The sequence below is a fragment of the Quercus robur genome, chromosome 1 (assembly GCF_932294415.1).
Source record: "Quercus robur chromosome 1, dhQueRobu3.1, whole genome shotgun sequence".
NCBI classification, from domain to species: Eukaryota; Viridiplantae; Streptophyta; class Magnoliopsida; order Fagales; family Fagaceae; genus Quercus; species Quercus robur.
Genome location: NC_065534.1, coordinates 19,945,113 through 19,967,534, shown reverse-complemented (window position 1 = coordinate 19,967,534; position 22,422 = coordinate 19,945,113). Strand labels below are relative to the sequence as shown.

The following is a 22,422-nucleotide window of genomic DNA, read 5'->3' as shown; positions in this document are numbered from 1 at the left end:
GTAATTTAACTAAGGATATAACTTGTGTGCAATGCATCTATATATGCACTAGATACTATATAATGTAGACACGTATGTTTGAACCGTATTGTGTCCAATATATAGATACACTGGAAACAAGTTTCACCCATTAACTAATACTTCTAAGGTTTCCGGTGGTGATATTTGGGATTAATCTTGCACTAATATATAAATGGTATGTTGTCAATAAAAAAAAAAAAGGAAAAAAAAAAGATTTGGCCTCAATTAAAAAACCAAAAAAGAATACATATAGTAGTAATATTTTATTTATATATTTTTGTTTTGAGAGTGTCGGAAGGGTGACGTCGAACACGACGTATCTCCAGACGGAGGGCCATTTGTCTCCGTCAGAATATGCTCCAAACCAAAAATGAGGCAGTATTTTAATAGGGATAGGGTAGGTGTAATGTAACCCTCAATAATTAGGTATTGCCGTAATGTAACGGTGTGATGGGCTGGTGTGTCTGTAATTGCTTTGCGGGAACACTGAACAGTGAACCCGTGTGTGTTTTGGTTATTCTTCTGACACTTTCTAAAATGAAATATCAATTTTTGTCGGTGGCATTGCCTTTCTTGTTTTTTTTCATCTCTGGTCATAGCTTGCCATTTTGCCTTGCCTTCTAGTAACTCCAAAGCCCTCTTCATCATATGACTTTTTATGCCACCTTTCGTTTTCTTTATATCCTTTTTCTTTGATTACGTGACATTAGGGGGAGGGGTATCCTTGACTTTTTCCGGGCTTGATAGGCTGAAAATCGAGCCCCAAAAATGTTCCTTGCGTTCTTTGGGTTTTTATATCCTTTTACAATTTTTTTTTTATCATTTTAAAATAAGCTCTCTCTTTATCTCCCTCATGTACTAGTACATGTGATATTATTCGTTACCGTTACATGACATAGAGTCGATGAGTCTACATTGAATACCTTTTTTTTAGCTTAAAAAAAAAAAAAAAAGCTTTCCTCCTTATACATTAATTTACCATAATCTTATAACTTAAATTTGTTTAATGGCCCATATGTTATAAAGTTGGTATCAAATTTTTTTTTTTTTTTTTGGGGGGGTCAACTAAGAAAGCACTACTTGTCAAAAAAATGGACCACACGCAAGTGAGAATAGATGAAAAATCAATTATGTATTTGTCTTTTAGAAGAAGATCATATGTATTTAGATTTTTAAGAGATCTAGTAGTTCTTTGATCTTTTAAAAGATTTTACGTTTGTAAGTTGCTTTCTTTTGTAATTGTGATCTTGTTAATCATGTATTAGTTATGTTAGATGCAATTTTTTAAGTGTTTGTTTATGTGTGGTCTGATTTCTTGCTTGCTTTGAATCAATTTAGTGTATAAATTGAATTGTAGTCTTCAAATTCAAATTTTCACATTGAGCTGGTCACGACACCTTAACTACCACTGATCTGAACGACTTGAAAACATTAATAAGAGACTAATACTAATCTATAATTGATTTTAACCCCCCCAAAAAAAAATCTATAATTGATTTATACTCAAACTCAAACTCAAACAGACTCAAATGGGAAAGAAGAAGGCTACACTGATGCATGCCCACTGATTCTACTATCCATGGAAGAAAAATAACGTATAGAGATCGGCTCTCATTGTCAAAGTTTTTGGAACAACCACTGGTTTCATATATCTAAACTTCAAAGTTACGGACCATTTGGATTTTGGAACCCGCAATGGTATCTTCAGTGTATCAGTCACGGACAACTGGACAAGACTTCTTCATTGTCATATTCAAGCGAAGTGAGAATTATTGCAAGGTTATTCATGCAGGCCATGGTTTATTGTCCGACAATTGACTATAAACTATGGCACCTCTTTTTTGTAGTGTCATTATCTAACTTGGCTTTAGACCATTGGAGGCAAAGATTTTCCACCAACTGCGGTTTGGAGCAGTGGTTAATGACTATGCTATGGTTTAGTTAATGACTTCTAATGTGATGTAATTAGATAGCAGCATGTTTTGATCTACGAAAACAACAATTGCACAATCCAAGGTAGGAGTGTTAATTGGATCATATAACGTGTCGAAACATGAGTATTTAAATACATATTTAAATCTTAACTTGACTCATTAAATAATCATTTAAAACCTCTCAATCATGGTTTCAAAAACCAGACCGGTTGCTTCAATCAGACATAATCGGTCTGGTAAAAATTAGCGGTGCAACAATAAAAATCGTTGACTCAATCGGTAAAAAAAGAGAATCGGACATATTTTCGGTTTTGTACTGTTTCAGTTTTTAAAACCATGCTTTCAATCTTAACACAACTCATTAAGTGGGTTGATATATATCACTTGACTCATTTAAAACTCGTTTTTTTTCTTTAGGTAAAAGGGTTAGAGACTTTAGAGTTTCAATGAGAAATTCATCAATATAAGTATATAACCATTCAAATTCTTTTAATTAATTAAATATACTTAGAATTCAAATTTATATAAAATAAAAATGACATTTATTTATAATTGCAAGTTAAGTAGGCTAACACATGACTGAGATTGGCCCATTTATTACATGTGTGAAAGTGTGACACGAATCTATTTACACTAAGCACTAACTTGCAAAACACCGAGTCATGTTTGCAAGTTGTGTCAAATATTGACACTCCTAATATAAGGAGTAGAGAAATCACAAGATAACATCTTGCTAATCCCTTTTGACTCACATTTAGAGGGTATGGTGTCAAATATATGTTAAATTGTCTTTGAGGATAAGTGGGTTTGAGATAGTATTATAAAATCCAATTTGTATGAAATTTTTCATTAATAGGAATGTTTTATTTTCTAAGATTATATGAACATGAGTTATTATGAATTCATTTGATGAATATTCGAAATGCCACTATATGTGATTTAAATACAAAGAGATAAGAAATTTCCCCTTAAGCCAACTATGTAACTCAATTTACATTTTTTGGTGTTTCCAATTGAGATATCCAAGTTCAAAATCCCCTCCTTCAACTATCAAATTATTTAAAAAATAATAAAAAAATCTCATTGAGATAGATTTAATGGAAATGAATCATTTAAAGTATAAGTCTTAATCATTTACTAAAATACATATTCCATGGAACTAGATTTCCAAGAGTAAAAGACCAATCAAAGAATTAAATTGGGCACTCAATGGTATGCAGTGATAATAGAGTGCCAACTAATTATTTTGACTTTATTTCACTATAGATATTTCATGAAGGGCTTAAATGCAGTTTTAAATAGTTAAGGGATATCTTGTACAAGTAAATATATCCTAGAGTACTAGTGCAATTATATTTTTATACTAGAGTACAATAAAATTAATGAAAATTTTTGGTTTAGGTTTGAGATAAGATGAATCTAAAGTCCATTACAACGGAGTTTTATTTTTCCTTTGGTAATATCTCAAGCTATGTATTTAAACACCCACAGGGTGTGCTCAACCAACATATATATAGTGTTGTTCTTCTTAAAAAAAAAACATATAATGTTGTGATCAAATTTGAATTTTATTGAGAGAAAAACTCCCTAGAGCAATGAAGAAGAGAAAATTCGTATTTTTCTCATTTACTTACAAGCATACACTGTTTTTAGGAGATATAATAAAGGAAAAGCAAAGTGTTTCAACTTTCAAGAATTTTTTTCTGGATTTTCTGTTTAGAAGCTTCAAAGCTGCACCTGTGTGTGTGTGTTTTTATCTATATTTTAAGATGGAATAATTATACTTAACTCTTTTGTGATTTGGACGTTTGCACGTCTTTATCTATGGTTTGGAAATTATTACTTTACTTACTCGGGATTTATTTTGTAATGCAACCATAGCCAACCTTATTGTAAAATGTTAAAAACACATAAAATTAAAGGACATGGGATGCTTTTTGAAGGAGAAAGAAACCTTTGGGTACGCAATCAATCAAATTCTTGGTCAAATATTCTTCTATCATTTTCTCATTCATACCTACTTCTGCAGTGTCATTTCAAAGAATTTGCCTAGAAATAACATTGGTAAAGTAGCTGAACTTATTAGTTTGATTAGCACCATTTTTTAAAAGTTTCTCTTCAATTAATCTACCTTTTAATGTTCTGTAGCAGTCTAGCTCCTTGTATACGCTAATACACAATAAATTTCATCTTGTTCTGAGTCTCTTTTCTCTCAGTGAGCTAGTAGGCATGGATTTCATTGAGAATTGAACGAGTTATTCTAGAAGGGAGTAGTTATTTGTCATATATGCGTGCTCACATGAAATTTGCTCATAACTAACTTCAGTTTGATTAGAAGTTTATATGATTGATTGGGCTAAATTATAGATGGCTCGACCAATATGTACCGGGTCCCACGATATTATTCATACATTTAAAAATTATTTTGTTATAATATTTTTAGCAATAAACGATATTCAAATACACCCATAGAGTGGGTTTGGATAGCAACGCGTTTGTGTTGCTATCTGCGTCTGCATTTCTTTGGATGAATCTCGTGCACTATTCATGGGATCCGCAAGTATCTCTTTCAGCAAATATAACTTCTAAAATTGGTCCCACGGTACTATTTACACATTTAAAAATTATTTTGTTACAGTGTTTTCAATTTTTAATTTTCAGAAATAAGCAGTATCCAAACAAACCCATAATGTTGTGGTTATTGAATTTTATTGAGAGAAAAACTCCCTAGAGCAATGAAGAAGAGAAAATTTGTATTTTTCTCATTTACTTACAAGCATACTCTGTTTTTAGGAGATATAATAATGGAAAAGCAAATTGTTTCAACTTTCAAGATTTTTTTTTTTTTTTTTGGATTTTCTGTTTAGAAGCTTCAAAGCTCTGTGTGTGTTGTGTTTATCTATATTTTAAGATGGAATAATTACACTTAACTCTCTTGTGGTTTGGATGTTTGCACGTCTCTATCTATGATTTGGAAAGTATTACTTTACTTACTCGAGATTTGTTTGGTAACGCAACCATAACCAACCTTATTGTAACATGTTAAAAACACATAAAATTAAAGGAGATAGGATACTTTTTGAAGGAGAAAGAAACCTTTGGGCACGCAATCAATCAAATTCTTGGTCAATATTCTTCTATCAGTTTCTCATTCAAACCTACTTGGCTACTTCTGCAGTGTCATTTCAAAGAATTTGCCTAGAAATAACATGGTAAAGTAGCTGAACTTATTAGTTTGATTAGCACCATTTTTTAAAAGTTTCTCTTCAATTAAACTACCTTTTAATGTTCCGTAGCAGTCTAGCTCCTTGTATACGCTAATACACAATAAATTTCATCTTGTTCTGAGTCTCTCTTCTCTCAGTGAGCTAGTAGGCATGGATTTCATTGAGAATTGAACGAGTTATTATAGAGGGGAGTAGGTATTTGTCAAAAATGCGTGCTTACATGAAATTTGTTCATAACTAACTTCAGTTTGATTAGAAGTTTATATGATCGATTGGGCTAAATTATAGATGGCTCGACCAATATGTGAGGATTTGAACATGGACTGTTTGGTGAATGTACATAGAAGAGTGGGCATAGAGTCACTACTATATGACATTCTCTTTGTGTGCAAGTCACGATATATGAACCTTGTTCCTTCATGCATGGCAAATTATAAATTTTCAAGAATTTTTGAAGAATGGTCTTTGATTGAACACAAGTTTATAAAATAGTGTAACATAAGTGGGTTACCATTGCCTAACGAAAAAAACCTCTAGTAAGTAAAGTAATACCTTTTGAATCAAAAGTAGGCAATATGCAAAGGCTCAAAAGCCCAAGTAGAGTGTAATACTAATTATCTATTTTAAGATTCATGTACAATTGTGACTTGTGCAAAACCGGAAGTAGATCCTGGAAATATATATTTTTTAGATAGAGTTTCAACGTATAACGTTCATTCTTGATTATTTCTCTTTATTATCAGATATTTTATTTGACAATTAGAAATTTTACTGGTTGAGTTAATTGAAACCCACAGTGTATCTTGAATTTTAGTTTGCTATGTAGTATATGTATGAGATACATATGTTTTTCCAACAATTGTTTGAGTTAATTTACAAATATTTAATTATTTCAATTAACTTAAATAAACACACATTTTTATTTATTGCGTGTGTTATTTAATTTGCTTTTGACTTTTATTAGTTTTTGTTCCAATTATTACCTAAGCAACTCAACTTGATCAATAAATTCATATTCCAAATCAATTTTTTTTCTCATATGAATTTTAAAAAACAAATATATATATATATATATATATATATTTATATATATATTGTGGGGGCACAATTTTAATGGCCCAATCCTTGTTGGTCAAGTCTTGGTCAAAAAGGTCTCACATAATGAATTTTTGTAGAGTATGGACTAAAGAACTTGGTTTCAGTTGGCTTAAACGGTTTGTTGCATGGGTTAAGGAAATACAGAAAGAAGAACGAAAAAGATGGACGTGAAGAGAGATCACTCTTAGATGATCAGGCTTGAAACTTCATTCATAGGCATATATCAATACAGTCAAATTTCTCTTCTATGTTCCTCCTCTCCCTTTTTTTCCATGTCCCCCTCTTGGAGGACTTTTTACATATTATATAGGCTCTTTCATATCATCTGAGCTTTACACTTGTTGATCATCCAAACCCCTACTTGAGCACCTGTCCCATCAGACACCCATATCAATCCTTTGTGAGTTGCAGTGGCCAAGGTAGCACTGTTCAGGGGTCTTCTCCTCATTAATGCGGCCAGAAGAGTAGTTGTAATGCATTTAATGTGGTGGTGGCAGCCTTTGCTGAGATATTTTGGGTTTCCTTCCTTTTTACGTATTTTGAAGGTGGACTGCAGTGGCCTGGACGCACCTTTGATCTGGATTTTGCAGTGTCCGAGGAGGAATTACTCTTCGGACATGTTCTCTTTGCCCCAGTGGGCCTAAATGAGGATTGCCTGGGCCACGACGTCTCCTCGGACAAATTGGTCCTCGGACGGGCCTAGGGCCCAACCAACTTATTATTCTGGGCCGGTCCCCACATATATATATATATATATATATATATATATATATATATATTTATATATACAAGATAGAATTATAATCTAGCCTAATCTAAATGTATATGCGTGTGAAACTCCCTCTTGGAGACTTGAACTCCGGCTCTTACCCCCCGCACTCCACAAACACTTATACTTGTGAAGTGACCATCGCACTAAGGGTATAAATTTGTTTTACATAAATATTCCATTTACTTATCACCTACAAATAATTAATATATGAAATTAAATGCATTTACTCATATATTCTTGCTCTTTATAATTCTAAATGCATCATTTATACAAAATTGGTCCTTGGACGGGCCTAGGGCCCAACCAACTTATTATTCTGGGTCAGTCCCCACACACACATATATATATATATTTTATATATAAAAGATAGAATTCTAATCTAGCCTAATCTAAATGTATATGTGTGTGAAACTCCCTCTTTGAGACTTGAACCCCGGCTCTTACCCCCCGCACTCCACAAGCACTTATACTTGTAAAGTGACTATCGCACTAAGGGTATAAATTTGTTTTACATAAATATTCCATTTACTTATCACCTACAAATAATTAATATATGAAATTAAATGCATTTACTCATATATTCTTGCTCTTTATAATTCTAAATGCATCATTTATACAAAATTGGTCCTCAGACGGGCCTAGGGCCCAACCAACTTATAATTCTGGGCCGGTCCCCACATATATATATATATATATATATATTTATATATACAAGATAGAATTCTAATCTAGCATAATCTAAATGTATATGCGTATAAAGCTCCCTCTTGGAGACTTGAACCCCGGCTCTTACCCCCCGCACTCCACAAGAACTTATACTTGTGAAGTGACCATCGCACTAAGGGTATAAATTTGTTTTACATAAATATTCCATTTACTTATCACCTACAAATAATTAATATATGAAATTAAATGCATTTGCTCATATATTCTTGCTCTTTATAATTCTAAATGCATCATTTATACAAAATTACATAAGTTTTTCTACTTTTATAATTATTAAAAGTAGCGATTTATATTTTCAACAATGCATTATGGTGGAATACATTTCTAGGAGTTACTAGATGCCACCTTAATTTTTTTTTTTTTAAGAACTAGCCACCTCAACTACTTGTTGGGTCCCAAATGATATTATTACTTGAATTCAATCCAAAATAACAATCATACACAAGAATATAATATTTACATGAAAAACATTTTCTCCTTAAAGGGAAAATCACGGAACAAACTCTAAATTAATTTACTATTATCAAATCAATTACAATAATTCTCAAGTTTATGCCTAACTTGAGATTCACCAAATACAATAATAAATCTTCTTGTGTATGTCTCATAGCTAAAGAAAAATTAATTGTTTTCTTTGGGTTGTAGCCTACAACCTTACTCAATATCTTTTTATTGAAGGTAAATTTTGACAAATCCACCATTGGATTACGTGTGCATTTGGCATGGCTTAAAAAGACTTTTTTTTTTTTTTTTTTTTTTATACTATTCAGCTTATTTTTTGCTACTATTTATGGGTCACATTGCACTTTTTGATACTATTTGTAGGAACGAATAGTTATTAAAGGGTTCCCAGTTAAAGTCTCATAAGTGGGGGATGAATGGAAGGAGATCCGAGGAGAAATATCTTCTCGGATACGACGAATGTAGTCCAAGTGTGTACTCTGGCAATTAAAGTGACTCTCTAAAAGGCTCTAACAATAAAAATGTGCCCCATAAACATACAAGAAAGAAGGAAACTCAAAATATCTAAGGAAAATCTGCTACCACCACATTAAATGCATTGCAGCTACTTTTCTGGCCGCATTTATGTGGAGAAGACCTCTGAACAGTGCTGTCTTGGCTACCACAACTCACAGAAGGCTGAAAGGGGTGTCTGATGGGACGGGCACTCAAGTAGGGACTCAGATGATCAACAAGTGTAGGATCAAGATGATCCAAAAGAACCTATATAATGTGAGAGACCCTCTATGAGAAGGGGATCCGAAAGGGGAGAGAAAAAATAGTATAGCAATCCAAATCATTCTGATATTTTAAAGTGATCACTATATACAGATTTAACCTCCTCGGACTGAAAGTTTATTGATATCAGTATCATTTATTTGTGTTTGATCACCATGCAATTCAATACTAACCGTTGTCTAATTCATTAGGACCTAATTCTTTGACCCATTCACTATAAATTTATTGTATTGGGCTCATTGGATCAAGATTCCACACATTTTGGGCTTGGGTCTTGAACTGTGACCCTACACTATTCATGGGTCTCAATGTACTATTTCAGTTACCTTTTAACTTTATTTACCGGTTTCAGCTAAATAAGCTATTTCCAGACACTACATTTTCTTCTTATATCCTCAATTTTTGCAAAATTTCTATAAAATTAAAGATAAATAGTTTTGTCATCAATAAATTGTTTAAATTACAAGTTTTTGTAATTTAAAATTATGATTAAAAATATAAGCTTATAAATTATATAGTAAATAATATTCGATTGACACAAAATTTGATATATGTATTAAGAGTGTAATGAACATGCAATTTAACTATTTGATTTTCAAAATATGTAGTAATATTTATTTTATTAAGGTTGTTTTAGACTACAACCAATTTTGTAACTAAACTTTGAAATTATTTATCTCAAAGGTGATAACATTTTGCTCTCTCCTCTCTATTTTCTTCTTCACACACATCTCTCTCCTTATTGTCCTTTTTTTTTCTTTTTTTTTTTTTTTTTGGTAGCACACCTTATGCGGCACTCCTTGCTTTTATAAGCAAACCAACTGCCTCTTATTCCTAATCCTATTTGAATTTGGGGCCTTTGCTGGTCTTGTACAAAACTAAACATGACAAACCCATATATGGGCTTTGCTACTATGTGGGCTGGACCTTGCACGTGGAGAACCAACACTACTCGGGTTTTTTAATTTGTATTTCCTTCTCATTATTATTAATTTTTATGAAATTTTTGTTCTCATTATTAATGTAATATAAACCACTGTCAATGACATTTTGTTCAAATGTTATTATTATTATTATTATTTATGTTTTCAAGCGAGTTACCATGGTTTGAATATGCCTACTTCATATGTATCATCTATTTTATACCATAAATAACATGTTTTCATGTTTGAGTTTTAACATTTTGTGTACTAAAATACCTTTACACAAATTGTTAAACTCTTTAAAATACTCATATCTTTTAGTTAAATAATTATAAATTAAAAAACATAAACGGGTTAAAAAAGTAATTTATTGTTTCTAAGTTTTAGGTTTTTTCCTTTATTTTTTCCATTTGGTTTAAAACTTAGGACACTATTTTTATTTTATTTTTAAACATTATTCCACGTTACCTTACTTCTTTCTTTAAATAAAAAAAATACATAGGGTTAATTATATATCACTTTTAAACATTATAGCACAAAACCAAAGACAAATAAATAAAAAAGACCATGCAAAGTACGTGTAATAAATCTAATGTAGATATAAAGAAATTGTAATAAAAGACTATTAAATTACATTGATGGTGAAAATTGAAAAGTCTAAAGATATTTTTTAGTGGAGGAAATTTTTATAATTTTGTTTCGTGTAAAACGACAGAGTGGAGGATTTTTTTTTTTTTTTTTTTTTTTGAGATGAAGGGTCTGTTTGAGATTCGCTTATTTTACTGAAATTAAAATTTTTTTTGCTAAAAGTATTATAGATAAATGTAAAAGTTAGTTGAAATAGTATAGACCCATGAATAGTATCAAAAAGTACAATAAAAATATAAGACCCATAAATAACAGTAAAAATAAATTAAATAATAAAATAAGTTGATAAAAATAAGTATTACCAAAGTCACAAGGACTGGCCGAAGTTTAATACTGTATTATTCAAAGACTATCTTCTCTTCTCATTCTCGGTTTCTCCCCCAAAAAAAAAAAAAAAAAAAACTTTTTTTTAATATATTTTATTTTTAAAGGATAGGTTATAATTAAAATGCTGCTGCAGCTGCATATTGATGATGGTGAGTGTGGCAGTGGAGGTGGAGGCTAAAAACGAGAAAACAAAAGCACCGCTCAACAGGACTATTTTAGTATTTTTCATCATTGGGCAGAAAATCGAAGTAAAATTGATAAAATAATCCAAAAAAAAGGAATAAAAATAAAAATGATAATAACGCGGAAGTTTCCTTTCAGGCTATTTTTTTATCTTATCTATCAAAATTGGCCAATGCTATTTTAATCCGCATTATAATAACATTAAACTCTTGCCATATGGCGACAAGAAATATACAAAGGTCAATCATTCGCACTTCACATGTCATGCACGCATTTCTAATCAATTTGTTTGGACGGTTAAAAAGACAATTAAAAATGTTTTTTTTTTTTTTTTTTTAAGCTTTAGCACTCCTATCTTTTTATTCTTTTTATTTTATTTTGAAACTTTACACCTTTATTGTTTAAACTAAATTATACTTTTAACCCATTGTGTTGTTTTTATTTCGGTCCCTTCAAACTTGAATTTCTTATTTTGGTCCATTTAATTCTTCCATAATGTCTCTGACTCATTTGGAGAGAGAGAGAGAGAGAGAGAGAGATTATTTTGCTTTGTTGGCACTTAAAAGTTAGATCAATAATGTAAATGAATGAGAGGCTTAGTTTGGAAAAAAAAAAAAAAAAAAAAACTTGGTACCAAATCTGAAAAAATAAGGGACTAAATAAATAACCCCAAATTTTATGGGTTAAAACTGTAATTTAACTTAAAAAAAATAAATTACACTATTTTTAGAGCGAGTGAAAGAGATTAGAAAGGAAAGAAAAGTAAGACTTATCTATTATTCGGTCATAGGAGGAAAAAAAAAATTAGAGAGAAAACATATCAATTTGAGCTAAAAAATGAACGGAAATGACAAGAAATCTTCACTTAAAAATTTCAATGTTGACTTTTAGTGGTTAAAAAATTTACTTTTTTGGGCATGGATTTTTCTTGCTTTCTTTACTTAATCTTGTATAAAATTTTATTGACTTCTCGTTAAAAAGAAAAAGAAAAAGAAAAAACTTAATCAAGTATTCAAGTATACAAAAAAAAAAAAAACTTATTTTCTTCCTTCTACAAACCAAAGAAAAGTAAAATATATATTTTTATATTTTCTTTTCTCTTTCTCTCCCCACTTTCAACACATAGGTATTTTATCTTTCTTTACTATATTTATTTTCTCTCTCCAATTACACGTAAATTAATTTGATTGGTTTAGAAGGAAAGACAAAAAGGAAAAGAAAAGTTGAGGATAGAATAGTAGGTAAAAAATGGAGAAGTGAGCTGGGAAAGGAAAAAAAAACTGATCTGAAAAAGAAAAAGAAAAGATATTCTCTTTCATTGAAAAAATCCACGTGGCGCGACTGTAGTCAGTGGGAACGCTAAATTTTCTCGATCGATTTTTCGTTTCCCTTTGCTCTTTCGCTCTGTCTTTGTCTTTGTCTTTGTCTTTGGCTTCCCTTCTCTTCACAACACCACAAACAAAAGTCGAAAGTCGAAGTCGAAGTCGAAGTCTTATGTCAACTCCTCTACTCTTCGCCTGCCTCGTCTAATCTCCCCCAATTCTCTGTCAAAAGTCACGTTTTCTAGGGTTTCGAGCCTCGATCGTCCCTGCCACACGGAGATTGATTCGTCTCGATTCTTCTATGGAGGCAAATTCGGTGCGTTTTTTTTTCTTCATGTTTTGTTTATAAATTGTGTTGTTTGGTTTCTGAGAAAATTTTAGGAGGAAATTTTAAATTCTGCTGGTTTTTTTTGGCCTATTGATAAGGTTCCGAGTTTTCTCTGTTAAACAAATAGACGGTGTAAATTTCGAGTTCTCACTGGTTTTCTTTTCGTTTTGTTTTTGTATTGGTGTTTGGTTCGGACAATCTGTATAAGATATGTATATTTACGATCAGACAATTGGTAGAGTTGAATTGTTACATTTCTATTCTTATGAGCTTTGTCTTGTTATCTCAAGAGCTCAATTTTGATTTTCATTGTTGTGATTGTTGTGAATTTTATTCGATTTCGTGGAAGGTTATATGTTTTTTTGTTGTTGATTTGGGGCTTTTAGTGTGTTAATTACCTGCACTGATACAAATTAGCAAATTTCCAATAGGTTTGATTTTCTTTCTTGGTTGTGGGTTTAAAACTCTGCTACATGGAACATTGGGTTTTTGCTTTGTTTGTTGTTTTGAAAAGATTTTAATGTTAGACGATGATTTGGAATATGTACAAATTGTCAAAATTACTAATTTCAGAAATTGGATTTTTCTAGGTTCCGGGGATGGAGGAGGAGGAGGACAAGACGTCAGAGGCCCATTTGACGTCAGCTGCGGCCTTTGTTGAGGGTGGAATCCAGGATGCCTGCGATGATGCTTGCAGCATTTGCCTTGAAGCATTCTGTGATAGTGATCCTTCGACGGTATCATATACTTATTGCAAAATTCTGTATCTTTTCTATTCTCGAGTTGGTATTTGATGAATTATTTTAACTAATCCAATTCTCTATATTTTATACAGGTGACCGGTTGCAAGCACGAGTTTCATCTGCAATGTATTCTTGAATGGTAGTGCAAATGAATTCAATTATAAGAGCAATCAATTTATTTGCCTTTTGCACTGCTGTGATTGTCGATAATAACCATGGGTCAGGTGGTATAGGGCTGAGATGGGGGTGTCGACATGTCACTGTGCAATAATATTTGTGCTTTATCATTGCATATATGAGTCAAGTGATGTGAATGAAGATTGGATTTAGGAGCCCATGTTCTGTTAAGGTGTCAAGAGCAGGCTTTGCCTCAAAAGTTCATCAGTTATAGCTCTGTCATTTAAAAAAAAAAAAGATTGGTAGTGCATGTGAGTTCAAATTTGAGAGCATGAAGTTATTTACTTTTTCCACTTATGATTGCTGGTGATAATCAGGGGTCGGATGGGAATGTCAAAACCCATAAAAAAAATATTGTTTGTTGGGTTTTTTTTGGAGAGGAGAGTAGTGACTTTTTTTTGAAAAGCGGCTTGAGGATATTGATGAGCATCATAGGTTGTTTTATTTGCTCCAAGCTTTGGCATTGCAAATTTGAACCATTTTGTTTGTTGGCCATTTACTTCCTTTGTTGGTCATTTGTAGGATTGATTGATTGGTTAATTTAATGTTACGTTTTTATTTTATTTTATTTTATTTTATTTTTCCTTCATATATATATTTCAAAATACTTAATGGTAACAGTCTTTTATGCTTATTTTATTGAGAATGGTTTGTTGGATGCTTTTCAAGAGTATGGCTTCTATTGTAGAAAATCATTTCTTTTATATAATAAAAAAATTGTATTAACATAGAGAATTAGACATGGGCTTAGGGATTTTATTTTTATATTGTATCCTAAAAAATCTTTAATGAAAAGAAGTTCTAACATTGAAATGTTTATTGTGTAGAGATATAGGTGTAAATAGCTTGGTGCCTTGGGCTTAGGCCTTCTAAATCGTAGTAACTTTTTTTATCTGTGGTCTGTCCTCAAATTTGCTTATAGAAGAAAAATCTGTCTTCAAATTTGCTTTCTTTACTTGGATGTTGCCTTAGAAGTTAGAACAGATCCTGACTGTTGATTATCTTGTAAATATGGAAGTTCTTCCAAGTAAATTGGTGTATCATGTGCTGGAGGAATGAGGAAACAGTGATTCTTCCTTCTCTCAATCTGTGCAGTTAATATTTCAATGTGTTGCTTTTTGCACAAGCTCTTTTAGTTTCATACTGTCTGTTGAATCCTAACTTCCCTTTAGAATGTCCTGATATTTGGCAGTGTCTGATCAAATTTCCATGTCTGGGCGCAGATGTTATATTGATTAGAAAAATTCATTAAAATAACTTTATTTTAATCTTGTAGGTGCCAAAGAAGTTCCCAGTGCCCCATGTGCTGGCAACCCATCAGCCTGAAGGATCCAACCGGGTTTTTGCTGCTCTCTACTTTTGTTTTGATTTTCTTACTGGTTGTCACATGAAAGGTATATATATTAATTTATATGTTTGTTTTTTTATTTTTCTTTCAGCCAGGAATTGCTCGAGGCAGTAGAACGAGAGAGGAGTTTTAGGTTTAATCCTTCTAGAAATGCCACAATATTTCATCATCCAACCCTGGGGGATTTTGAGTTACAACACGTTTGTACTCTGCCTATGCTTTTGTGCTTCTTTTCTCTTGTTAATAAGTCACATATAAGCTAAATTTACCTGGGAAGGGTCATGTACAAATCATTGCTTTTGTGTTTTAATGCAGTTACCGGTGGGTGCAAATGATGCTGAACTTGAAGAGCGTATAATCCAGCACTTAGCTGCTGCTGCTGCAATGGGACGAGCTCGCCACATTGCTAGAAGGGAAGGCCAAAGGAATAGGTCATCAGCTCAAGGTCGTCCTCAGTTCTTGGTATTCTCAACTCATCCTAATTCACCTCCTGCTACTTCTGCTTCAGTCCAGAGGGGGGAAGGCGAACCAGCTCCTGCAATTGCAGTAGCTGCTCTATCTTCACCTCATACAACTGTGGGAGAAGAACCTTCACAACTGACTTCTTCAGTATATTCTCCCCAAGCTGACCAGGTTTCAGCCTCAGCATCAGGCTCAACTGTTCTTGCTGCCAATCAACATGGATTGGATAGGTATCCCTTTGATGCTACATCATTACAATTCTTCTACATTAGTCTAAGTTTGTTTATATTATATAAAATCTTTTTTTTTTGCCATGTACTACTATATTTACATAATTTTTCCATTCAGGAGGTCTCCTAGTCAATCGTTACCAAGTGGTCCAGATAGAGCAGGACCTTCAGAAATCCAATCACTTTCAGAATCAATAAAGTCTCGATTAAATGCAGTGTCTATGAGGTATTACTTTATGCAACCATTTCATGTTTTGTATGAGGGTGATAAACTTGATGACTTCTTCCCCTTCTACGACTTGGTCTATATTTATGATTAATTTTCTTTTTAGATACAAAGAATCCATTTCAAAAAGCACAAAAGGATGGAGGGAGAGATTATTCTCTCGTAACACTTCGATGTCAGACATTGGTTCTGAAGTTAGAAGAGAGGTAAATGCAGGGATTGCAACTGTATCACGCATGATGGAACGTCTGGAGACCAAAGAAACTGGTAGAACAAGTTCTGCATCTGAATCAACTAGTATAGAGAATTGTTCAGTTACAGAATCAGGCAACCAGCGCACATCAGAGACTAGTGGTGCCATTTCGTTGGGAGACACAAATAAGCCAGCTGCATGTGCTGCTGGTTCCAGTTCGACATAAGCATTATTTCTGCAATTGCATCACTCAAATCATTTCCTTTAGAAAAGGTAAGCTTCAAAATTGAATTTTGCTGCACCGAGTAATTGCATATGTCGAGCTAATAAGCTCTAGCTCAACTGGCACCTCCTTGGCTCCTCCCCCCACATAGGTTCTAGGAGGAGCATGAGGTTGTGGGTTCACGACCCATTGGGTATCTATGTAACTTACCAATAAATTAAAAATTGCATTTGTGGGTGCTTATAGTTATTATCCCAACTTCCTTCAACCATTTGAATCATCTATTTGCTTGTGTTATTTTGTTGCATGTTTCTCATTCTGTCCGTTGATTGGTATTTCATTATTTTGTACCAGTTTTCCATGCTTATTACATAGTTCTCTATCTTTTGTCTTTCATTTTAATGGCATCTTGTAATCATATTTGGTGTATGATTAATTTTCAGCTTTATTCTCATTCAATCTTTGGCAATATAGTTCTTGATTTTGTTTGAGAAAAAAATAAACTAAAAGGGCAAAACTTAGTTACAGTTTCTTAGATTCAATACATTAGGCTTCCCAATTAAATTCAAACACATGTTTCATTGACCAATGAAGCCCGAATAGTATTTTTACCTCCAGGGATGATTAAATTCAGTGCATCTTGTACCTGGGTTTTCTCTCCTTTTTTTTTTGATTAATTCAATTTCATTACTTATCAAAAAAAAAAAAAAAAAATCAATGCATCTAGTTTTTACCCAAACTAATTACAACACTCAAGAAACTCTAGCAAATCCGAGAGTGAATGACCACTTAAAAGCGTAATCCAATCATCAAGGAAGGTAAAAAGATCATCTATTCATCTTTAGATCCATTGTAGCTTGTTCATACTTTCAAATGTTTGGTGTAACATTCTTTTCAAATAGTCCACATTATGCACAAATGGGTTTGGACTCCAAATATTTCTGCTACATTGTCTAGTAAACCTCTCTATCCAACAGGCCAACAAATCAACTACCCTATTCGGCATACTCCGCTGCACCCCAAATAAACATAACATTGGAGATCATAATTCTCTAGCAATATCACAATGTAGAAGTAAATGATCAACAACGAAAATTATATAGTAAATGATAGTATTTTATTATGTAATGAAATTTAAAATAATAAGCATATTATAAAGATAGGGTCCTGGGTACTTGTTATGACTGAAACAAGGCCAACCGTTTCACTACCGTCACACTATAAGAATCAGTTTACTTGATAAGTTATATATAAAAAAAAATGCCAACAAAAAGAATCATAGAGATAATAGATAAAACCCTAGGTTTTGTAAAATGATGTTCTCATTTAGGCCTACAGGTGAGCAGCAATAGAATGAATAAAATTAAAATAAAATTTTTTTGAATGGAAAATGGGAGGAATTTTAATTTTTTGATGATTCATTGTTTGGGGATTGGGGGACTTGAACCTTGGATGTTTTGTTGGAAACACTAGGAGGTGCCAATCAGTTTAGTTATAAGGCTCTTGGCATTGGGAGTAATTTAAATTCTGTTGAGTCAATTGGAATATTGTTTGCAATCCTATCCAACTTGGAGGTTTAGGGATTAGAAATTTTTCAGTATCTAATCGAGCTTTACTTGGTTAATGGTTATGGCTTTATGTTGTTGAGAAGGATTTCATTTGGACGCTAGTAACCAAAAAAAGAAAAAGAAAAGGGAACTCTTGGAGAGAGTGTTGCTTGGATGTTAGTAGGTGTCCCTATTTAGTAAGTGATGCAGTGAGGAGAACTTAGAATTGGTGTAGAAGAATGGTTAAGAAGAAAATTTTAGCAATAAAACAAGGTTACAGCTAGGAGAAGAAAATAGGATTGAAGTGGAATACCCAAACATCAATCTCTAGGCTTAAAGAGATTAAAAAAACATTCAAATTTGAGACTCTGTAGGTTAAATATGAAAAGGAGGCTGTGTACAATGACTCAAAAGAAACAATTTATAATAGCCTCTAGCAACCCTAGATTCCTAATCTTTCATCTTACATATAACAATCAAATCCTAATCGGATACTTCAATAAAGTCACATGACCTTTTAAAATACTCGAGACATAATAATAAATTAAGCATGGCATGGAGAAATAAAAGAAAATGGACTCGTGCCCCTTTTTAATTTTTATTTTCTTCCCTTTGGGCTTAAATTCTCCTACATCAATAAGCCTATGGAAGAATATCAGAAATAGATGGCCTAGCTTTGCTAGATTTTTTTGTTATGAGGCAGGGGATAGCAGAAGGTCTGATTTGGCACAGCTGTTGGTGTGGGGATTATACTTTGAAGAATAGATACTTGAAGTTACTTTGGATAGTCAGGAACAAAGATGCCTCAGTGGCATATTACATGGAAGGGTAGCATTCAGTGGAACCCTTCATTACTAGAGCATATTACACTTGTGTTGTTCAAGGGATAGCATTCAGTGGAGCCCTTCACTTTTACTTGCAGTATAGGATTGGGAATTAGATTCTATGAAGTTATTCTTGGATGATTGATATGCTGCTATGGTAAATCATAAAGAAGGAGAGGGGGGATTTTTTTTGTGTGGGGTGGGGGGGGGGGGGTGGGGTGTATTTTGGTGGGAAGCTGGTCTGCTCTCTTGAAAGAGTCGTGGCTTTTGGTTTTGGAGGAAGGGGGGGACAGTGAATTCCCATGGAGTGGTATACGGTAGGTTAGAGTTCAACTAGAAGTGGCAATTTTTGCTTGGACAGCCATGATGGGCAAAATTTTTGCAGAGAATTTGAGGAAATAGGGTATTATAATTGCTGATTGGTGTTGCCTGTGTAACTCCCGTGGGAGATTATCTGTTCTTAATCCCCAAACCAACATCTTGAATCGATGTACAAACCACCTTCCAATTGACAAAGTGAAATTTAAACTCCTCACTCGTTCCACCCTAAAGAAAATATCTTTGAAGATGTTTAACTTAAGTTTCAATTTAGGGTCTATTTTTCATGAGGCCTAGGATTTTTTTTTTTGATTGGTAAGTTAGACATGCACTTGATGGTTTTTGAATCCACAATTTTACCCCCATATTTCTTTTTATAAGGGGAGGAGGTTCCATTTGAGCTAAATCTCATCAGCCTTTAGACCTAGGATCCTTACTTTTAAAAGTATATGAGAATAGATTGTTATGGAAGTATGTTATATAATTTAGCCATTAGTTTAATGAGGTCAGGCCTCAGTGCAAGTGCATTTTGCCCAAAGCGGCACGTAGTGGGTTTGATTGAGTCTAGGAATCGGCCTCTCCAAAAAAAAAATTTGGAGTTTTGTGTGCTGAGTATGACCTTTATTATGGGGTGCTCATTTTCACCTCTGGGTGACATAAGTATTATCAAAAGGGTGAGCACCTCATTAAAGTCACATTGCCTCAAGGGTCTTATTATTATATTTGTTGCCTCACTTGTGACCTAATTAAGTGCCTGGCTTGCATTGAACTAAAAGGTACTGGTTGTGACTTGTGAATATGTAGGACATGAAGTCTGCCATTGAGATGGAAATTTTTTATATTATATATGGATTACTTCAAGCACATGGTAGCCAAGCCAAAGATGTAACAGCTTTTTCAGATGCTTGCTTCCCTAGTTATCCTCTTTAAAAGAAGTTTGCAAGACTAGAAGTTACCTTTAAGTTGAATAGGAAAGCTTTGAGTGTGTTGTTGGGCCTAGAGATAGAGCTTCTCCATGATATTAAGAACCAAATAGGTGCCAATGTACAGAGGAGCAAAAGCTCATCATAGAGAAGTTAGGAGAGAGGTAGGAGAGGAAGCAAGTGGGACCTAACATAAAATGGTAGTTAGGAATTCAAAATGTGTTAAAACACCATAATGTGGCCCTGAAAATTTATATGTTTCCTTGAGCTACAGTTCTTAGTGTGATGGCAAGTGCCTTATGCGAATACGCAAGTTGGGGGTAGAGTCTAGGAATCAACCTTTCCAAAAAGGTGGGGGGTTAAGACTGCTTATCAATCACCTCTCCTAGACCCCAAAGAAAGTGGGAGCTCTGTGCACTAGGTACAATTCTCAGCTATGGTTCTTCAGGCGTTTGGTTTTATGGTATAATATAGCTATATCATGCATCTGTGGTTTACTCCCCAGGGGTGGGTTTAAAGGGCCCTGCCTTGGTTACAACTCATTAAAAAAAGGTATAATATTGCTATACATAAGAATAGTGTTATCATTAAAAATATGATTAATATGTGAGTTGTTTCAGGTCACTCCTATTTGGGATTAGGTTTAGGTATATGTCATCAAGTAGCCTGCCCTTCCAGCTCTGACTAAAACAGGAATAAGGTGATGGCTTGATTCATAATCTAGTGTAAGCTTGGTATTCTAGGGCTTATGGAATGTGTTGTTGGTTCTCACTTTTAAGCAACATTTAAAATATTTGAAATGTTTGTACGTTTCTCTATTTATGTGCTGTTTCCATGGAGAGGTTTTATTGAGGTTGGAATCTAGCCTTTAGAAAGGGTTGATTCCTAGGTTAGGTTCAAGTTGTGGTTGGCTTGATAATTTGTCCTTAACTTGTCTCTTTGTTCCGAAATTTGTAGAGATAATCCTGTATATTTTTTGAAGAAAAAGGTGGTGTGGTGTTATAGCCATATTGTTGTTGAAATTTGGTTACCCTTGTGATATTTATGTGCATCTTTACTGTTCTATCCTTTTGATTGATAAATTACATATGCGTTCAGGGAGTCTAAACCTAGTGATCTTCCATCTTGTTCTTGAAAGAAGAGGAAGTGCCATTTGAGCTAATGCTTGATGACAAACACACATTTTCCCTTTCCTCAAGGAAAGCAATCTTGTAAATCTTCTTAATAACTAGTGTGCATGTGGATGTCCTGATTGCCTAGACCCATTGATTCAAAGCCTACTATTATTTAATAGGTTTATTAATTGTTATAATCCTACTTTCACTGCTTAAATCCTATTGCTACTCCTGTAGACTTATGAAAGCCAATTTCTGGTGAGAATTGTAAGTTTAATGAGAGATGCTTCTTTGATATCAGGTTGAACTTCCCTTTCCTAGATATGGCATGCTGTGGATATGATGCTTAGACATCCTCTTCAGGCCACTGCTTATCCTTTTACATGTGAAAAGAGCACTGGGCGATGATATATAATTTGAAATAAATAAACAAGAGAGAGACCTCTTCTATTGTAGAAACTAGTATGTGTTTGTAAATTGATTTATATAATGACCTATTTATGAATATATTATACAGAATCGCTCTGGTTTTTTAAGGATGTTATCAATGTCTTCGAGCCTACATGCACACACATGGTCGATTTCATATTACATCAAATTTTCATGAGACATTTCTTTCCTCTCGTCCTTGAACCCTAAGCAGTAAAAGAAAGAAAGGAAAATGGAACTTATTGTTGTTTATCTCATATGAATATCTTTCCACTTCAATTGCGCTGAAGAGAGAACATATCCTTGAAACAAGGGGGAAAAATTTAAAAAAAAGGGGAGTGGGAGAAGAAAGCAAAGATTTTGATCGTTCCAATTTTATTCAAAGGTCTTGATCAATCAAAAGATTTATATCCTAATATTTCTCTTCCTATTTTTCTAATTGAGATGGGATATTCAATTGTATGTCATCTGTCATCCTCATCACTGTATGCACGTGTATTAGGAACAAATGTTCATTGATTTGGTTGGCTCTTCAACTTTGATGTTTTTATTTATTATTTATTATTTATTTTTATAATGTATTTTTAATGTCTCATTCTAGGACTAAAAAATTCATACCTTCACTCACATGGAATCTCACTTGGGCCTGTCACAACACACAAAGATATGGGGGGTGTGAATTTTTCGGTGAAAATTCTGTGAGACTAGATTTATTGAATTGAAAATCCCTAGTTACGGTTGTTGTGAATGGAAAAGAGTAGACAAAGCTAAAATGCTGAACAAAAGCTAAAATAAACTTAGTGTTAATTTATTCTTGATTGACAACGATTTGTCTCATATTCTTTGATTCATCGTGACACATACATACTCTAATCATAGTCCCTAACCCTAGCTATTGAAGAGCAAATGAGCTAAG

At 33.2% G+C, this 22,422-nt stretch overlaps 1 protein-coding gene across 1 annotated transcript; it reads left to right on the top strand.

Moving 5' to 3' along the window:
• The first annotated feature begins 12,485 nt into the window (after positions 1-12,485).
• LOC126724634 (E3 ubiquitin-protein ligase RHF2A) lies at positions 12,486-21,616 on the top strand. Its single transcript, XM_050429079.1, has 9 exons — positions 12,486-12,736; positions 13,339-13,485; positions 13,584-13,630; positions 14,945-15,007; positions 15,108-15,216; positions 15,332-15,708; positions 15,827-15,934; positions 16,041-16,400; positions 21,379-21,616. The coding sequence occupies exons 1-8, from the start codon at positions 12,722-12,724 to the stop codon at positions 16,351-16,353; spliced, it is 1,179 nt and encodes a 392-aa protein (XP_050285036.1). The 5' UTR covers positions 12,486-12,721; the 3' UTR covers positions 16,354-16,400; positions 21,379-21,616.
• Positions 21,617-22,422: the final 806 nt, after the last annotated feature.

Coding starts and splice junctions, on each gene's coding strand:
- LOC126724634 (XM_050429079.1), top strand. Junction 15,217..15,331: donor GGGATTTTGAGTTACAACAC/GTTTGTACTCTG, acceptor GTTTTAATGCAG/TTACCGGTGGGTGCAAATGA. Junction 15,935..16,040: donor TTAAATGCAGTGTCTATGAG/GTATTACTTTAT, acceptor TTTTCTTTTTAG/ATACAAAGAATCCATTTCAA.